The sequence below is a fragment of the Bombina bombina genome, chromosome 5 (genome assembly GCF_027579735.1).
Source record: "Bombina bombina isolate aBomBom1 chromosome 5, aBomBom1.pri, whole genome shotgun sequence".
Classification (NCBI taxonomy): domain Eukaryota; kingdom Metazoa; phylum Chordata; class Amphibia; order Anura; family Bombinatoridae; genus Bombina; species Bombina bombina.
The window spans coordinates 148,802,700-148,824,251 of record NC_069503.1 but is presented as its reverse complement, the minus strand read 5'-3'; the positions used below and the strand labels follow the sequence as shown (position 1 = coordinate 148,824,251).

Below are 21,552 nucleotides of genomic sequence, written 5' to 3'. Positions count from 1 at the left end.
TATATGTCTGTAAATACATACATACACATATAATTACATAAATACATATTTAGACATGTATGTATGTATCTCTATGTCACAGCCCTTTTTTTTCCTAACACCTGAGATCTTATATGTTTGATCCCTTATAATTTGTAACTCTAATGTACAATGTATTTTTGATATGTTTTGTGCAAATATTTTGACTTGCGTAACAGTTAACCAGAGCTCTGAAGTCACACTTAACCGACGCGTGTTAAATTAAGTTGCGCTCAAGCGAACACGTTTACATTCAACTCGTAATACACACGCTACTTCCAATGCATGCAAAAAGCCGTGATATACCCCTTAAAGTGCCAGTAAACATTCATCTATTTGATGTAATATAAAGTTTTTATTCAAAGTAAAATACGTATTCATTTTTATATATATATATGTATATCATTTAAATGCTTAATTTTTAATTTAAAATGTTTAAATTAAACTTGTCAATCAAAAACTCTGCCCCGCCCCTCCATTGCTTTGGCGTTTCAAAGCTATTTTTTTGTAAACAAAAAATGAGCACATTGTATTGAAAGACCTTTTTTTTTTAGTGAGCACGTCGTCAGCCATTTTATTTATAATTAGCTATAGCAACTTTTTTCATATGACAAAGACACTGATGTCCAATATGCATCATGCATGTTGTATTGCGCTTATTTTTTAATAAGGAAAAAAGGAACAGTGAATACAGTAGATTTGCATAATCAACAAATGCATGATAAAAAGACAATGCAATAGCACTAAGGGGTCCATTTATTAATGTGCGGACGGACATGATCCGATATAGCGGATCATGTCCGCCGCACATCGATAAATGCCGACAGCATACGCTGTCGGCATTTATCATTGCACCAGCAGTACCCCCTGCAGATTCGCAGCCACTAGCAGGGGGTGTCAATCAGCCCGATCATATTCGATCGGGCGGATTGCTGTCCGCCACCTCAGAGGGGGGGCGGACGAGTTAAGGAGCAGCTGTCTTAGGACCGCTGCTTCTTAACTTCCGCTTCAGCCGGAACTGAAGCAGAGTGGGTCGGAGGCAGCATCAGTTGCTTCTTAAGTTATGTCTATTTCCACTTCTCCTGTATCATGTGACAGCCATCAGCCAATCACAAATGCATATACGTATATTCTGAGAATTCTTGCACATGCTCAGTAGAAGCGGGTGACTCAAAACGTGCAAATATAAAAAGAATGTGCACATTTTGTTAATGGAATTAAATTGGAAAGTTGTTTAGAATTGCATGCTCTATCTCAATCATAAAAGTTTACATTTGACTTGAGTGTCCCTTTAATGTTTCCTTTTTTTTAATGGCTATTATAGTGTTAAAATGACTTGCTCTAATCCATAAACACTAGCGACTCTGCAGTGCAATATGTTTTACCCCCACTTAAGGCTAAATTCATAGATGCTCATTAGGTTCCCAAGGTGCCTCGTAGTTTGGCGAGTTCAATTTTCGAAATTTATTGAGGCTCAATTCACCTATGTATTCCAGCATTTTGTTAGTGAGTGAATATCATTATCATATAGAGTTGCGTTAAGTGCCCCAAAACATGTTATCTCGCACAGGAAACGTAAAGTGTTAGCAAAATGGAAACACATTAATTACAAATGCAACACTCAGGTACATGACTGTTAAATGAGTCATGTAATAATTAATGTTATAAAATGGTCCTTTTTATTAGGGTAAAGTAGGATAAAGAGGCATCTCAGAAACCTTGAAGAGGTGAACATGATGCTAGCCATGACATTCTACAAATGGTGGAAGGAATTTTCCCCAAAACTTTGTTCAAGCATAAAGTCTCCTCTGCCCTTGTAAAGTGCCTGGTCTTGCAGTTTATTCTCGCTATATATATATATATATATATATATATGGCACACAATAAAACATTAATTGTGAGACCCAATTAAAGTTACAGTAAATAGATTCAGATAGAGCATGCAATTAAAGAACTTTACAATTTACTTATATCTAATTTGTTTTGTTTGCTTGGTATACATTGTTTAAACACATACAAGTAGGCTCAGAAGCAGCAATTCACTACAGGGAACTAGCTGCTGATTGGTCGCTGTACATTAATGCCTCTTGTTATTAGCTCACCCACTATGTCCAGCTAGCTCGCAGTAGTACATTTGCTGCTCCTTCAACAAAGAATACCAAGAAAAGGAACCAAACATGATAATAGAAGTAATTTGGGAAATTATTTTAAATTGTATGCTCTATCTGAATCATGAAGGAAATTTGTGGTTACATGTCCCTTTAAGTTTACAATAAAGACTATTGGAACTCCTTGACTGCCAAGGAGGGTTGGAATAAATCGCTGTGTAATGCATTGAAGCTCTCTCTGGCAAGCAGAGGCTTAAGCATATAATTATAAGATAAAACTAGGGTTATTATTATTTTAAAAGGACGACATCCATAAACCATGCATTTGGTTCCTTCCAGCAAGGAAAGTGTTACGGCTGTTCAAGCTTGAGTAAGTGACGTTTTAATTAAATTTCTACATGTTTCTCAGCATAGTATCATTAAGCATGACTTCCAAGCTAGCATTCATTTTGGTTGCTAAGTTTCTTGATCCCCAGAGGACCTTCTCTGAGGTGTGTCTGGTCAAGCATGTCGTACGAATGTGAGGGGCACCACGAAAGGATATGCGGTTACCCAGAAAGGAATGCCATTGTACCATCTCTGTAATGGATTCTCTCTCCCCCCCCTCCTCTTGGAGGACTGTACTGCTGAGTTGATGCCCTGAAGAATGTCAGATTTGTTCATGCTTTTACTTACCAGGCGAAATCATCAGGGAGGGAGCAGCCCTGCTAATTATATTCGTGGGGAGAAACCCGAAACACAGCTGATTTTCTGAGCTTGGATAACTGAAGTGACCTTTAACCTTTCCTTTTTTGCCAAGTTTACAGCAATAGAAATTAACTCTTAAAAACATCTTTATTGAAATATAACAAACCTTTACCTTAATACCTAGAATGAACATGTCAAGGAACTGTAATGTCACAGTAATTTGTCATAAAATAAGTATAACAATATGAAAAAAAATATATATATAAAAAAAGAAAATAGCCAAGAAAATCATTAAATGTAAATAAAAATAACTAAAATCACACTAAGCTAACCCGTTTTATGAAATCACAAGGATGGTCTATGCCAAATGCTTTCTTCTGCCACTACTTATTGAGGCTTTTGTTCAAGTTGACTTTTTGAAATAAAATGTTAAAGGGACGTTAAATACACAATTACTTTCCCCCCATAAAATACGAATAAAATGGACACAAAAGTCCAAATGAAACTTTTATCATTCAGGTAGAACACACATTTTTAAGAGACTTTTCAATGTAGGTATTTTTTTCTTTTCAATGTAGGTACATTTTACTAAAAAAAAATAATCAAACACTGGAAAAGCAACATTTGTCAATATATATATATATATATATATATATACAACACATAGAAACACCCAGCACTCACCAGCTAGCTCACAGCTAAGATAAAATCACAACTGGAAAGGTTAGTCACCGCATCTGGCCAAATGGGAAAGCTCAGGCACCACGTCAAGGTCCTTTCCTTTGCCTGAGTCCCTAACACCGGCACAGATGCGGTGACTAACCTTTCCAGTTGTGATTTTATCTTAGCTGTGAGCTAGCTGGTGAGTGCTGGGTGTTTCTATGTGTTGTATTACTTTTTATTTGTAATCTCCCTTGTTTCTTGCACCCATTCCGGACTGGGGTTAACTGCCCGTGGCTCTGGTGACATCACAGCTTTTTTGGAGTGCTATTTAGCACCCAGGGCTGGATGTTACTGAGTCACAGGATGTGTACCTGATCCGGTCTTGGAGTGCAGTTCCCTTCCATGTTTTATATATATATATATATATATATATATATATATATTCTTTGCCTCAATAAATAAATAAATAAAATATTAAAGATGTGTAAATGGACATGAAAACCAAAACTTGTCTTTCATAATTCAGATAACGCATACAATTTAATAGAACAAGTTTCCAATTTACTTATATTATACATTTTATTTTGTTGTCAAAGTATTCTTTTTTTTAAGAGCATACCTAGGTAGGTATTGTGCTTGTGTCTAGAGCACTATATGGCTTGTAACAATGCTATACACTTTTGAACACTAGATGACTAGATGCGGTTTCTGCACATGTAAAAAAAAGTTAACCCCTTAACGACAGCCGATGCTCATGGTAAGTCAGCCATTGTTCACATGCTATCTCTTGTTTATAGCACAGGTCTTGCCGATGGCTGACTGCAATATATCTGCATGCCTACCACTGGCTAGTAAACTCCTTACTGATTTCACAACTATTAAGGGGTTAAATAATTCTTACAAAGCTGCTGCCATATAGTGCTATAGACCTGTGTACATTTTAGAGCCTACCTACCTGCTTTTAAATAAAGGATGCCAAGAGAACTAAGTACATTTGATAATATAAGCATATGTCTTGATTCAATTGTACACTCTATCTGAACATATCTCTTAAAAAACTAATACTGCAGTATTGGTTGACTACTTCCTACTAATCATCAAAGGCTGATAATTAAAACTGCTTCTGGTTTACTTGGGAAAAGGGAGAAACAAGGGCATTAAAATTGCCTAGCACAGTCTGTATCAAAGCGGTATAAATAATGTACAGAATACTCACAAAACGAGAGCCCTTCCAGGTGTTTTGATATCAAGCTGGAACTTCCCAGCTGTCCAGTTGACTGATCACAGGTACTCCAAATGTCAGGATACACAGAACTCCAAATGTCAGGATACACAGAACTCCAAATGTCAGGATACACAGAACTCCAAATGTCAGGATACACAGAAACTCCAAAATCCATCAGTTGTCAACAATGAGACAGATTTTTGTGGCAAGGTGTAATTGCATTAAAATCTTTAAAAACTTAAAAGGCATAGGGGCATATGTATCAAGCTCTGAATGGAGCTTGATGCCCCGTGTTTCTGGCGAGCCTGCAGGCTCGCCAGAAACAGCAGTTATGAAGCAGCGGTCACAAAGACTGCTGCTCCATAACCTGTCCGCCTGCTCTGAGCAGGCGGACACACATCGCCGGAAATCAACCCGATCGAGTACGATCGGGTTGATTGACACCCCCCTGCTGGCGGCCCATTGGCCGCGAGTCTGCAGGGGGCGGGGTTGCACCAGCAGCTCTTGTGAGCTGCTGGTGCAATGCTGAATACGGCAAGCGTATTGCTCGCCGTATTCAGCGAGGTCTGGCGGACCTGATCTGCAGTGTCGGATCAGGTCCGCCAGACCTTGATAAATAGAGCCCATAGTATATAGTATCTGTATAGTAAAAGTGAAGGAGATTCCAAAATTATTATTATGTAGAGACAGAGGAGTAAATTCGTAGGCAGATGCCTCAGAACCCTTCAAAATAAATAAAAGATAATCAATGAAATGACCATAGAACACCAAGTTCACCCATAGATAGAATCATAAACTTGGGTTTGTTCTAAAAAAAACATATATCAATTTGCAAAACTAGGGGGGAACCTGGTGTTCGCATTTTATTATACTTTATACACCGAATATAGACATGGTGGAGACATAAGACTGCTCTGACTGCAAAACAGGCTAGAATATTGTTGCATAACTTGACCTGAAATTAAGGGGTCAGGCTGAAAAAATATTGGCAAATGAAAGGATTACAACGATAAGGCCACAGCTATATGTAGTGGTTGACAGATTCCGCAAGAATCTATTCACAAGCAGAAAACTGTATGTACAATAAGGAAAAAAGATAGCACAGTTTTCTGTAAATGTGTTGCAATATCTAAAGAATTAGGAAGCTTTATCTACATTAAGTAGTTTAAAAGCAAATAAGATAGTTGTGTTAGTACATAGAGTATAATAGATTAAATTCTGTAGTGGGTGTGTTTGTGAGCTGATACCAACTCTTTGTTCTATGTACATGTGTACGAGTAAAAGAATTATTATGCTCTACTGTAAGATTTTACTTGTAGAAAGTCACTGATTTCATCCCTATTTGGACCAGATTCTGCAGCTCTGTGTGCACAGCTTTATCTGGTTGGCAATGAGCCATGGAGCAATAAGAGATAATAGGCTACATTCCTAATTAGAATGGCTAAAAAAAATAAATAACATTTTTAAACATGATTTAAAAAATGCTATTCTTTTTTTTTTTTTTTTAAGTTGTCTTGAAAAAGAATACATTTAAACATTATCCCCAGTCAGGGAACCTGTCCACTAGTATTTGTGGGGAGAAATGCAGCATGTGCTGAGGAAATTTAAGATTTCACAAACAATTGCTTGTGCAGGCCTGACCCGTGATGTAGGGCAACTGAAAGCAAAGCGTCGATCATCAAGGACAATTTTTTTTGCAAAATGTGTTCTGTATATAAGTGTTTAATTTAATTTTTGCATGTCTGATTTGTTATGTTAAAGTAATCTCATTGGATGGAGTTAAATTTGCAATCTCGCAAATGCAAAAAAAGGGGCTGAGGTATTATTTGTGCGAGTGTCTTTTTTAGCAAGATATTGGGTTTAAACACAAAGGTCCATATTACAAGTGGAACATTATTTAACATGTTAACATAGAAGTAAGCTTTTTGTGCGCGTCAGGTTGTGCTTGTATTATGAGTTTAAAGTAAACTGTTTTCGCTCACGCACTAACCTGATGAGTGCAAAAAGCATGGCTTAGAATATCACACGCGCAGTAACCTATTCCCTCATAGAAGTCAATGGAGCAAAAAAGTGGATAAGCACCCAATTTTCGCGCTAACCAGACCACATATTCTCATGTGCGCTAACCTGACATGAAAATATTTTACATTACTATGTTCTTCACATATTTTACATTACTATGTTTTTTACATAACAGAATATGTTCTATTTATTCTTAAATACATATTTATATATATATATATATATATATATATAAATATATATATATATATGATTTATTTTTGTATAATAAGGGCTAGATTACAAGAGGAATTAGCACTCTAAAAATTTACCAGAGACGGTCAGCCAGTATGCAGTTTTTAAGTTTTTCGTAGCATTTTTTTTTAAAATTAAAAACAACTGCACTAGGTAGTTTTTGGGGTCTAATGTTGGTGGGAGTGCACTGTGTTCCCATAGACCGCAATGAAAATATGTATATAATTATTTACATATATATTTATGTGTTAATATATGTATATATTTTTGTATATACACATAATAGCACATATATATATATATATATATATATATATATATATATATATGTGTGTAAAATCATATACGTATATATTTAAAAATGCTGCCCATCGCTGTGCGAGGCTCTGATGCTGCCTGTGTCAGCATCAGAACGAGGCTCCCATAGAAGCCTATGGAAGCGCGCTCTCGTGAGCGCAATGCTTCCTAGCAATGTGAACACGAGCTCGCATTCTCATTGCAATTGATTTGTAATACCAGCACACATTATCGTGGCTAGCATTTACACATATTTTTGGCTATACATTTTGTATGACGATAAATGAATTGCAAGTCAGCTAATTCCATAGTATTGGATTTTCTTACTTTTTTTTTCACTGATTCCCTGTTTTAACTTTTTTTTAGGTAATAAAGGCTGGAGTTAAGACCACTTGCAAGTGCCATGGAGTTTCTGGATCTTGCACAGTTCGCACCTGTTGGAGACAATTATCTCCATTCCATGAAATTGGAAAACAATTGAAGCAAAAATACGAGACTTCTCTCAAAGTAGGAAGCACTACTAATGAAGCTACAGGAGAAGGGGACATTGCTCCACCAAAAAAGCCAGTTACTGGCCACAGTGACCAAATTCCAAGGACTACAGATCTGATATACATTGACGATTCTCCAAGTTTTTGCCGGATGAGTAAATATTCTCCAGGGACATCAGGGAGGAGATGTTACAAAGATAAAAACTGCGAAAGTATTTGCTGTGGCAGAGGACATAACACACAGAGCAAGGTGGTAACCAGACCATGTCAGTGTCAGGTTCGTTGGTGCTGCTACGTGGAGTGTAAACAATGTACGCAAAAAGAAGAGGTTTACACGTGTAAGGATTAGCCAGTGCTTGTTGACCACAGTTATAATGTAGTGGGATAACATCATGGCATATGGATTTAAACAGGGTTTCATTAACTTTATGGGATCGAAAGATATATTAAGACATAAGCACTTTGTAGGGTACAAAATACCTAACTGCATTGCTGTTTTTATTTTGTAGGTTGAGCATGGACAAGGATATTACTAAGTGCCTGTGTAGATAGTGGACATTACATTGCCATTCTTCATATGGTCATCTCATGATTATTTCAAACCTTGCCAGCCTTTTTTTGAACATTTAGGCTCCATAAGACACAAACGTACACCTGGATCTTTGACTGGAGAATATTATGTTGGCTAGAACTGAAAGAGACAATCGCAAATAACTGGAGAACAAGGGAATTATATTTTTCTTGTATCTGTATTTTCTCCAGTCTAACCTATGAGCCCATTGCTGCAAAAGTATGAAAGTTCTTTCAGTACATCTCTGCAGTAATAAAACAAATTCCAGCTTTGATCTCATAAAAACAAAAGAAAATGTTAAGGTGTGTATTAGTTGATGTTGGAAAAGCCAAACAGATGGGTAAAGACCAATAGATTAGAAAGTCCATTTTCTTCAGATTTCAAAATCAGAAAATTCAGATGCCTTTTTTTAGCACTATCACTGTTTTAAAAAACCACTAGAAAAGTTTATTTTTCATTGTATAAATATATAAATATATAGACGTATATATTTTGCTTTTTTCCTTGAGTATTAACTAGCCTGTGGAGGGTGGAGTCCTATCTCAATGACCTAGACCAGGATGAAGTGTATTTCTGATATCTATCTTATATAGTTAATGTCATTTAAAAAAACAAAACATAGATTTTCATTAATTGCAAGCGTTTTGGACCTGGGCAATTCTGTAAAGACGAATACTCCTATGACATCATTCCATTTACTGTAAGTCAATGATAGGAGCATTAAATTTTCTATGTAGAGTATGCTGAAAACCACTAGAGGAGTGACTATGGTACCATTTTCCAAAAGTACCTGCAACACAAATCTTAAATTATAATATTCCAAAGTACAGAGCTTACTGCATACTTGTAGTCATTTAATAAGCTGTGAAACAGAAAACAACACCTCAATGGATCTAGCAGTAAAATCTGACATAAAAAACGTATTTATCAGGACAAGGCTACTTTAGTTAACCTACAATTGGATTATTCTTTCCCAAAACACAGATCAAAATCTTACAGTGATGTTGACATAATAGAGTAAAAAAACATCACCTTGAGCAATCGTTGACATGTTTATTTAAAATTTAGGAGCCAGCAAGAATATTGAGGGGTCAATCCCACACTTTTGTTAGGGTTTAAATAAAGTTGTGTGTATGTATGTATATATATATATATATATATATATATATATATATATACACACATATATATATATATACACACATATATATATTTTATATATATATACACACACACATATATATATATATATATTTATATATATATATATATGTGTGTGTGTGAATATATATATATACATACATATATATATATATATATATATATATATATATATGTTGATTGTAGTAACATATATATATACACACACACATATATATATTACACACACACACATATATACATATGGTTCAGGGAAACCATAAAGTAAAAAATTTAAAATAATTTGTATAGACAGTCTATTCGAACATTTTTCATATAACAGGCTAAAAGTTTTAGTAAAGAAATACGTTTTTGTTGGGTACGGTTATTGGAAACTAAGCAGCCACCAGAAATACTTAGGTGCCTGCAGCATGATTAGTTTAGCAGATAAGGAAAAATGTATGTGAGGACATTGGTAGAAGATTCCAAAAGAAGTAGGGAAGGGCGAATGTTACACAACATTCGAAAAATTAACCAAATTTTAACACATTTGTTTATTTCGAATTTCGAATGTTTGTACAATATTCTAACATTCGTTTAATGTAATAGTATTTCAAATGCTTTATTAAATTTAATATTTGATTCTAATAATTCAATTTGAATTATGCAATATTCGAATTTGAAAAATTTGAATTTATATATTTGTAATAGTATTTCTCATGCTCTCTTTAAATGTAATATTCCAATAATGCAATATTCAAAATAGAAACATTCAAATTTATATATTTGTATCTATTATGTATCAATTTACTAAATTCCCTACCACATGAACTATTGGAACGTCTGAATAGTATTTGTTAGAAATTTTAAATGTGGACATTCAATCTAATTATGAACATTCAAATTCGAAAGTGACATTTGAAAACTGTAAATAGCATTCCATTATAGAATTTTTAAGAAAATTTGATCTATCGTATGTCTACAATAACATTCGTTCTAACATTTGAATTAGAATATAAACACATTCGCCTATCCCTAAAAAGGAGTAAGAGATAGAATTTTAGAAGCTTTTTAGATTGACCAAATCATGAGTTATACATTAAGAACTGTAAACTTAACTCGCCCTGCTCTGGCTGCAAAAGGTTAAGAGCCCTATCGCTACAGACCATGAGTGAGACACGCTGCAGGCAGCTTATACTTATTGCCTACAGCTGAGGGGGAGGAGAGGCAAGTTTACTATTAATAATTTCATATATTATATAATCACTAAGAACAATCTATAGCCCAACTTTAAGTTAAATTTAAAAGAACACAAATCTCCCATTTTTGTCTTATACCATTACACGCAAAACCTATGTGTGCACAAGAAAATGTTTTTTTTACATTGCCAGATATTGGTATAAGTTCCTTGACTCTACCATTTTAGATGACAAATGTCTGCGAATTGATAGGATATTCAAAGAATTTGAGCGTTAACAGTAGCCACTAATTTAAATATATTCTGAGCATTTTTTTTTGCTGTCAGAAGAAGTCAATTGTTTTATGCTAATTTCAAAATGCTTAATTTCTCTTTTAGCAACTATAGACACTCACTGTTGCTTCAGTAAATCATGCATCCATGGCAGTGTCATTTCTAGACTGCATGAAAAAAAAATAATAACGCTTGCTTTTTAACAAACACAAGGACTCCACTTTATGACCAAATTAATAGATATTTAATAACTATTATAAAACATATAGCAATTATCTGGTCATTAAAGGTCTGATCTGTATCCAGTGTGAATATATACATATAAATATATATATAAGAACTTTTATTTATTCAAAACATTTGAAGGACCTTATTATGGTTTCAATGTGGTATGATGTCCATTTATTACAGTCACAGAGGTCCGCTTGTAATCCGTTTTAGTAGACAAATTTGTTAGAGTGGACACAGATTTTGTGCCTTCAGTTTGTACGGGAAAATGCATGTCTGTGTGTATATCAAGAATCATGTTAAGGTGTTGAATCAGATAGTGTAAGCTTGCACATGCTATTTCTAAAACATATTATCAATAAGTTCCAGAAAAAAAAATAGTGTGAATGAACTACTGAGTGGAAGAGCTCATTGGTGTATTATATTTTAACGCACTGAAGCCTGGATGCTTTCTGTATTTAAAATGTATTTATGACAATGTGGATATATTGCTTTTTTTCCTGTTATATATTGTACATAGTTGGGTTTATTTTCCTGTGGTATATAAAAAAATGAAATTTAATAAAAATGGACAGATAAAAATTAAACAATACATCTGCATGTTTGACCAGTAATACTCAACCTTGCTCACTCTTCTGCTAAACTAGTGCAACTACAATAACCTAACCCTTCCAAAACCATGCAGTGCTTTATAATATATGGCAGGGATGGTAAACTGTTTTGAGATCATGCCAGAATCAGCAAGTCTTTAAAAAGAATCTCTAGGGGGCAGTTTGGCTGTAGCACTGGAGCGGGCATTGCATGCCTTGTACCGCCAACATTTTTTTCCATGTTGATTATACCTATTAAAAACATTTGGCAACACAAGTGAAAGTCACAAAAGCTTCACATCTTAGGTTTTTTTTAGTCCTGATAATAGCAACATTCTAAAAAAAATAATAATCCTAAAGTGCTGTAATAGTTCTGTTGTTTAAAGACATTCCTGCTCATATGGCCAGGTAGTGGTAGGTTCCTCAAAGCACCTGGCATCTTGCTGTACCCCTTATCATCTTCAGTCCCTTTCAACTCACCTCTGATTAAGCACATGCCCCAGATTAGAGCTTGAAGGAGCTTTTCTGGAGAAGTGAGAGCTTAATATTGTAATTTACAGGGAGAACTCTGATTGGATATTATATCAATTGTACATTTACAATGCATAAAAAGTAGACCAAACATGCTTTTTGTTCTCTCTTGAATATATGGACACATTTTTGGGGATGTTCAGATTTGCAATGCATTTTGTTTAATGTAAGCCTTGCTTGTTCATTTTGTCATATTTTTGATTTAGACATTGCTGTTGAAAATCCTACTGCATTATAATAAATCCTAAATTATTAATTTAAATAGTATGTATGTGCTATATAAGTTTACATTAATACTTATCTGGCTTACTTTGTTTTACCCTTTGAAAGTGCTTAATTATGTAGAATGTAACTTTGATTACTAATTGTTGTTAATAATTGGTAATTAAAAAGCCATTTAATAAAAAAATATTTTTAATAGCTAAAAATATAAAATAAGAAATGTTACTGTAGAACTTACTAACATGAAAAACTTTTTTTTTAGCATAAAATAAACAAATTCTATTGTTAAAAATGTATTTTCAAAATATTAACAGACTAAACTTTGGCAGATAGATCTATGTGTTGTTATTCAGTGTTATCCCAGTCATCTCCTACACCCTAATAAAGGTTTAATTTAAAAAAATAGCTTAAAAAAACCCTAATAATAATAAATTGCAAATATATTTTTTTTTCCATTTCATACCAAAAACTATGGAAATGTTTACTTTAGGACAATCTAAGACACAGGTTTCTGTTAAGCCATAAGGCATTTCCTATGGCCCTTTCAAAATGTCTTCAGAGATTAGTGGTCAGTGGTAGTCAAATCTGATTGGCTAAGCATTTTCATCATCTATAGACATTCATTTTATTCTTGTAATATATTGTGATCTGGGGTCCCAGCGGAGTTATCCAGTTTTGTCTGTGGTATTGCTTTGCTTGTTCAGTATTATTCATCATTATGAGAATAGGAATCTTAATAGAAACTCTTAGGATTATGCTATCCATTAACCTAAAACTGTAAAGTAAGTGTGGTTCAAATAATGTTATTTCCATTGACCATTTAGTTTAGGCATTAAAATGTTCTCAGCTTAAAAGGCTTTCTCAAGTAAATCACAGACTTAGTGTCTATTAGTGTGTGCTAAAATCATATTTAGTATTTAGGTGTAGTACTTAGCTAAGCACTTATTGGAACTTGGCTCTAAAATGTAAAATGTTTCTGCCAAAAAACAAGGTGTAAACAATCTTTGCAGTACAGTGTTATATGAGCAAAGCAGGTTGGGTATCACTGATTAAACAGGTTTGTAGTATGTATTTTACATCTTGTTTTGTTCCCAGCTGACAATATGTATAATTTCACTTTATTTTCATATGTGCCTTTTCCTGAAATGCAACAAAAAATACACCAGATATTTTAGAACTATCATTAAAAATCATCCCCAAAAATTGTAATCAAAACAAAACGTTTAAAACCTATTGTATTTACATTTTCCAAATTTTTTTTCTTTTCTGTTTTTTTAAATACAGAAAAAAAACTGTTAACATAAATGAACTGTAAAACATTTTAAAACATAAAAAAAAAAATGTGGGCAGCAAAAAAAGTTATCAGATGAAATATGGTAGAAATTGTTAAAAAAAAGTGTTTCACACTTTCATCAAAATTAAATTCATCATTCTCAAACATCATAAAGATATCTAATTATGAAACAAAACATCTCTACTTACCATGTCCTGAAAAAGTTAAACACTTTTTTTTTATGTTTAATATTTGGATTTTGGTCTTTGTTAAATACATTGAAAATATGCAAAGAATCTGTTGTACAAAAACAGTGAAAAGCACATTTTTTTTGTTAATTCTGATGGTTTAATTTCTATGCAATTGTTTATGTATACAATATTTGTGGGTTTAATTTTATTATTTAATAAATCAAAATTAACAATTTATATTTTTTTTTACAAGGGATTTGAATTCCAATTCATTATTATGGCCTATTTTATAACTGCCCAAATATAAAGACTTGCAGTGATAATTATTAAATAAAGCACACAAAACACAAACAGACCCTTTTATAAATTAAAATTTTCACCCGACCTAAAGGCACATGAGGTATTAAAAGGATACTAAACCCAATTGTTTTCTTTTAGAGCATGCAATTTTAAGCAACTCTCTAATTTACTCCTATTACCAATTTTTCTTCATTTTTTTCTACATTTAGTCACCTATAAGCAAGCTCTACCTAGGTGCTGAACCTAAAATTGTCCAGCTCCTAAGCTTTCATTTCTGCTTTGTCAAATAAAGATACCAAGGGAACAAAAGAAAAAAGGAAATTAGGAGTAAATTAGAAAGTTGCTTAAAATTGCTTCTCAATCTGAATCATGAAATAAAAAATTTAGGTTTAGTATCCCTTGAACACATTTGACAAATAGCTGAATATATAAATGTATGTTTTTATTCTGGAAATGTCAGTGTACTTGCATATTTGAATACTTACAAACTGGCAGAGTGTTTATTATTTTTGTAATAGAAACTTTTATACAAAATGTCATTTTATTCACTTATATGCTTCTGAATTGTACATCTGCTTTTTGGAAACATAGTGAAGCAAATACTTTCCTTACGTTTTATTTTTCAAGTGAAAATTAAATTGACACAATATTTTGTATGAAAATGATTCCAACTTGTAATAGTCCTAAAATGCATTGTTTTTCTAGATCATTAAGATTTTTTTTATATATAATATTTTGAATAAGATTAAGATTCCAAGAATCGTAAATAGATATTATTTGTTACATAATTAAGAGAGTTTCCCAAATCCCCACTTCCTGTTATAAGTAAAATTACACATTTGTACAAAATATTTTTCTGTCAGAAACACAAGTCCCTTGAGTGGTTATATATTCTTAGCATAATATGATACAATTTAGTAATGAATTCATGCAGCACAGCTGCACAGAATTTGTGGTGTAAGAAATGTTTATACAGTGTATTGTTTTGTGAAATACTTATATTTCTTCTTATTTTTGGATTCCCAAAGACACAGAGTAAAGCAGTTTAGGGAATGTTTGAATACATTAAAATTTCCAATTACGTACTGTATGACACACAGGATTTTATTTCAATAGTAAATCTTTTTAGTGGTAATACATAGTAACAAAAGTGAACTGAGTTAAAGGGACACTGAACCCACATTTTTTCTTTAATGATTCAGATAGAGCATGCAATTTTAATCAACTTTCTAATTTTCTCCTATTTTCAATTTTTCTTTGTTCTCTTGCTTTGTTTATTTTAAAAGCAGGAATGTAAATCTTAGCAGCCAGACCATTTTAGGTTCTGCACCATGGATAGCGCTTGCTTATTGGAGGATTACATTTACCCACCAATAAGCAAGCATAACCCAGGTTCTCAACCAAAAATGGGCTGGCTCCTATGCATCACATTCCTGTTTTTTAAATAAAGATAGCAAAAGAACGAAGAAAAATTGATAATAGGAGTAAATTAGAAAGTTGCCTAAAATTGCATGCTCTATCTGAATCATGAAAGATTTTTTTTTTTTGGTTTAGTGTCCCTTTAAGCTTAGAAGATAGTGTTTGATATATATATATATATATATATATATATATATATATATATATTGATTTATTGTTAGAAAAAGCACTATCATTGGTAGTAATACCTTAATGTACCATGCAAATTAGATACAAGGCTTTTTTACTGGCGTCTACTTATTTATTTATTTTTTAAAATAAATACAAACAGCTGTATTTCATATAATTAGGAAAAACATTTATCCAGGTTTTAAGCACTTTTTGCATGAAGATAAAATGTTATAAAAAACTTTTTTCACTGCCAGTCCAAAATAAAGTGGACCACGTTGACAAGAAAAGCATTACATTTATTCATAACTGCTCTGGACACAAATTACACCCCCCAAAATATACTCCTATGGAGGATAATTTAAAGAAAGTGTATTTATGATGAATAATTTAGACAGTGCATTCATAACAAAGGGATGGCACTTAACATTTTTAATTGTGTTTCACAATTAAAAATACAATTTTTCTTCTTTACTTTTTTTTCATAACTAAAGTATGATACTGTAGAATTTTTTTAAATGCTTAGACCAGTTGGGGAAATGTATAAAATATTAATTTTAAGTTGCACTTGGATGGTGCCTTGGATTATAATATATGGTAGTAGTTTGTTTAGGCTTCAACTCTTTTACATTTGTAGTAATGCTCAATACATTTTGATAGTTATGATCTTAAAAAAATGATAATGACAGAGTTTATTTTTATGATATCTGGTCATCAACACATTTTATAACCATAAAATACAATTATTTTCTTAGATTTGTATAGCCCTTAAGTTCAGTTCTGTATATTTAAACTGTTGCTGCTTATTTGTTTGACTTATCAGAAAATAAGATTTTTTTTACTGTAATTATAATATCATTAGACACCTACTAGTTTTTAAATACAATTAAAATACCATTATAGGCCTAAAAAATTAAATAGGTAACAGACAGGCTCCAATGCCTACAATTTGTTTTTTCTTAAAAAAAAGTAAAGTTTTGATTGATTAGCGCATGTGTCTGGCGTAAACTAATTTTATTACTCATAGATTGTAGTCAGCATCATCCCATAAAAAAAAATAGAAATATAAAAAAATAGCTCCTGCTAGTTAAAAAAGAAAACAAAAATATCAGAAACTATTTAGCAGAAAATGTTTACCACGTTGTTTTGCATTTGAATTGCATTTTGAATGATGTATCCATTGTTACTATCTCCCTAAATAATGGAAATGTCAGTATTTGGAAATATGATCCATAAAATATATCTTTTTAGTAAGTAATTTGCAATACACTGTATAATCATACTTTTTTTTGTAAAATTAGTTTTAAGCTAACATTGATACCTCTTAGGGCAACCACCATACTGAGGTATCTGCTTTTTCAAAACAACCAAATTCCAAATTAAATATGAATGAATGTAGAATATGGAATTTGTGTACTTGGAACAACATATTCCATACAAAGGGAGATTGGTGTGGGATACATATGAAGGATTAGTATTTTCTTTGTAATTTTGTTTTCATTGTCTTTTGGGAGCCTAAATTATTTTTCTCTACCTCATGTGTACAGCTTGTAGGTATAAATCTGATTCTGAGTGGCTGTTGAGAATGTATTTAAGTTATTTAACATCTTTGTATAACAAAAATGAGAAAAATGAAACAATAAATGTATTTTAAATTATAAAATTAATTTGTTGTCTTATTTACGTTTATTTTTTCTGTCTGTATGTATATTTTTGCTTTTGCTCTATAAATCTAACCTTCATTTATTATTACCACTAAAAAATAAAACAAAAAGTTATATTTATAAATTTAATTGTGCAGCGTTCTCCCTGCTGTTGTACCACACCAATCAGAGACAACACACAAATAAAAAATAATAAAATAAATAATTTTTCTATTATTTCAGATTTATTACAGATATCTTTACATGGAATCAACAACAAACAAACAAACAAACATAAAGCTTTATAAATAATCTAGTGCATTAACACCAACAATAAAGTTAAGAGTATAGATAATATGAAAGAGAAAATATATAAAGGCACTTCTTCAACATAAAAAATTAAAGACCGTTAAGTAAGGTGTAATCCAAATCTAGCCAGAAGACAAACACTATACATTTTCGGCCATGCCCCTCCTAGGGCTTGGACCTAGGGAGAAGTCACGGGGTGGAGTTTATGTGGTCTAGGCATTGTAGGAATGGGTTATAGGTGATTTGTGATGTACCAGGTCATTCTGGGGCAAGGATTTCAGTCACAGCTTTTTAAAGAGACATAAAGACATTGATAGAGGGACAGTGAGAACAAGAATTAAATAATTCTGAAGCTGCCCAATTATATTTTGCACTTTTAAGATACTGTCAGCAGCATATTGGATAACAAAAAGGCACTTTTTCTTTATAAAATATGTACACTACACTACGTACAATACATGTTCTCCTGCCTTTTCCATCAGTTACATATAATGTAATATAATTTAGTGTCCTAGAAACTGCTGCACAGTCCTTAAATGACACCAAAGTTTCACAGTCCTAGGAAACCTTTCTATTGTCTTTGTATGTTAATAAAATAGCAACTGCCCCCACTGCTTATTGTTTAAATGATCCGGGCTCAAGCGCCTTCAATGCTTTCTTTATGTTGCGTTTGGATGGGTTAAATACTTGGCATATTTATCAAGGTCCGTATGAAGTCTCGCCTAAAGGCTCGCCGGAAACAGAAGTTATGAAGCAGCTGTCTAAAGACCGCTGCTCCATAACTTGTCCGCCTGCTCTGAGGCAGTGCACAGAAATCAACCCGATCGAATATGATCGGGTTGATTGAAACCCCTTGCTAGCGGCCGATTGGCTGCAAATCTGCAGGGGGCCGCATTGCACCAGCAGTTCACAATAACTGCTGGTGCAATGATAAATGCCGACAGCGTATGCTGTCTGCATTTATCGGTGTGCAGCAGACATGATACGCTACTTCGTATCATGTCCGCTCGCACATTGATAAATATGCCCCTTGTGCACAAGTGTACTTTTCTCTTTTTTTGTAATACATTCATGCAACAGTTAGATAACTCTCACAAAAAGTATGAAGTAGCTTATCATGTCCGCCGCACATCGATAAATGCCAACAGTATATGCTGTCTGCATTTATCATTGCACCAGCAGTTCTTGTGAACTGCTGATCAAACGCCACCCCAATCGGCCACTAGCAGGGGGTGTCAAGCAACCCAATCGTATTTGATCGAGTTTATTCCTGTCCGCCGCCTCAGAGCAGGCAGACAAGTTATGGAGCAGCGGTCTGAAGGCTTGCCGGAAACAAGGGGCATCAAGCTCCCTACGGAGCTTGATAAATAAGCCCCCAAATCTACAAATAAGCAATAGCTCTCCAGGGATTTAAACTGGGAATGTTACATTACTAAATATTTACACTTTGCAGACTTTTAGCAAAAGGGAAATCTGAAAGATCAACCATTGCAGAAGAGTAACTGCTATAAAAATATTTTTGTTGCATCTAAAGTTATTTTGAAAATGCACAGTCGTTATTTTTAATATTTTTGTGATTTTTTTCATAATATTAAATGTTGTTATCAACAAGATTGACTTCTGGAAACTCAAGCATAATTACTAATACATTATGCATAGGATTGCCTAAAATAAAAACTAACATCATGTAGAAATTCTCAAGTCTCTATGTCATGATTTCAGGAGCAAAGTAACCCCTTGTTTAGAATATCCATGTTGGGAATGCAGAAGCAATAAAAACCTTAAGAATGTATGATGATATATGTGGTCACCAGTGCATTGGCAGATTGGCTACATACAGCGGTCCAATGACTCATGCAAATATAAGTTAGTAACATCAAACATAAGGTAGTAACATGACAAATATTAGAGAGTTCAACTGATTAAGCCTGAACCTGCCTGGAATTTCCAGTGGTAATACATCATCAACCTCTACTCTATGTATTTGTATAACATGAAAATCTGGTTTCCTTAAAATTGGGTTGGGTGAGAACACAAAAAAACATAAATAAGACTTTTCTTTACCAGACTTTTCAAGGGGAGGTCCTCATACCTACAAAGGAAATAAAATATATGCTTTACCTCTTTGATACCCTTCTAGGAACCTCACCAGAGCTTACAAACATCTAATTAGTCCAGTTCTAATGGGAATACTGTACTGGCTCCCCTCTTTGTTATAGATCTCAGATTGCTCTGCCATAGCTGCTTAGAGCTTCAAATGGAAGAGGGAGTGTAGTTTTACCCAGAAACCACTTGGTTTCCTACAACAGATCATATATATATATATATATATATATATATATATATATATATATATATATATACACATACATACATACATATATGTATATATATATATGTATATATATATATATATATATATATACCAGAGTTTAAAGGGATATTTGGGTGACAAATTACATGCTCTCATTCATTATAGCTTTCAATTTTATTACTATCAACCCTGTAAATCTGTTTATAACTCCCACAAAGGGAAAGCCTTTTTCAAGAGTGTTTGTGTTTACCAAACTTACTTTTTTAAACAACTCTTTTGTGATTGGCTCGAATGGAACGTCTGAAACATGTTGACTATAACTTATCTGATAGGATTACATTTATATAAGACTAAATGAAGTAATGCCTACCAAATTGCCATCTAAAAAACATCACAATAAAGAAAACCAAGAGGGCCAACAACTGCCAAATCGGACGCAGTCAGATCTCACACCATAAACTTGGACTGAGATAACAGCAGAACTCTGCCATGGGAAAATAAAAAAAAGCAAACCACTCTGTAATTCTCAAATATCATCATGAGTCGGGATATGTCTGTCGACTTTTCCCTACTTGGGATAGCTAAAACTATGGGATGAGATATAGCGCTGGCTTGATACTTTTAATCAGAGCCGAAAGCAGACTACAAGTCAATTTGGGGGGGAAATCTGACTGCAGTAAGAATTAATGTATACAGTAACTACTACAAAATCAAAATATATGTCAAATTTTAATTTACCCAAGAACAGATACAATTTTAATTCATAAAACTATTTAGTTTTCAGTTAAGTATGACTTGTGTTTTGAATTTGAGATTTTTAGTTTTCTTGATTTTGCAGAGAGGAGGCAAGAAAATTAATAAAGACAGCTAATAATTAGAAGACCGTATAAAGGTTTAAACAAAATGACAGACAAAGGAACCCATTACGCTACAAAAGCTTGCTAGGTTTTATATACACAGAGTAGCCTATCAGTCAAAACAACAGAACACTGTGCCGTATTTTAGGTACATAAAACTATTTTTGTCAAATGAAAACCAACATGACAAACTTTTTGTTCACGTTATTCACTTCCTCATCAAAAAATGTCAGCTTTAATTAAACCTTTATGCATTCCTTATGCACATCAAAGGTATTTCTGAAATTTCTCACTTTAGCTGTGCTTATGACCTCTGCTGTGCAGCTTTCTAAAAATATAAACTGAAGGCGAACTTCTAAATATGGCCATCAATATCTTACTCAAACGCAGATATCCCTATTGTCTTCCGTTTGCAAGATGGTCCAGGTTTAGGAGCTGTGTCTTGTCACCCCTCTTGCTGTTTTCCTTTCCCTTTATGTTTCACAAACTAACGGCTAGATTTAGAGTTTTGTCGGTAAGGACCCGCGTAGCTAACGCCGGCTTTTTTCTGGCCGCACTATAAAAATAACTCTGGTATTGA

The 21,552-nt window shown here is 33.3% G+C and overlaps 1 protein-coding gene across 1 annotated transcript in view; it reads left to right on the top strand.

Annotated features, from left to right (window-relative positions):
* Positions 1-17,512, top strand: part of WNT9A (Wnt family member 9A) — a 194,056-nt gene extending 176,544 nt beyond the window's left edge. Inside the window, exon 4 of the mRNA XM_053713736.1 lies at positions 7,621-17,512. Within this exon, the coding sequence (XP_053569711.1) occupies positions 7,621-8,094 (474 nt within the window). The 3' untranslated portion in view covers positions 8,095-17,512. The remainder of the gene's footprint in view (positions 1-7,620) is intronic.
* Positions 17,513-21,552: the final 4,040 nt, after the last annotated feature.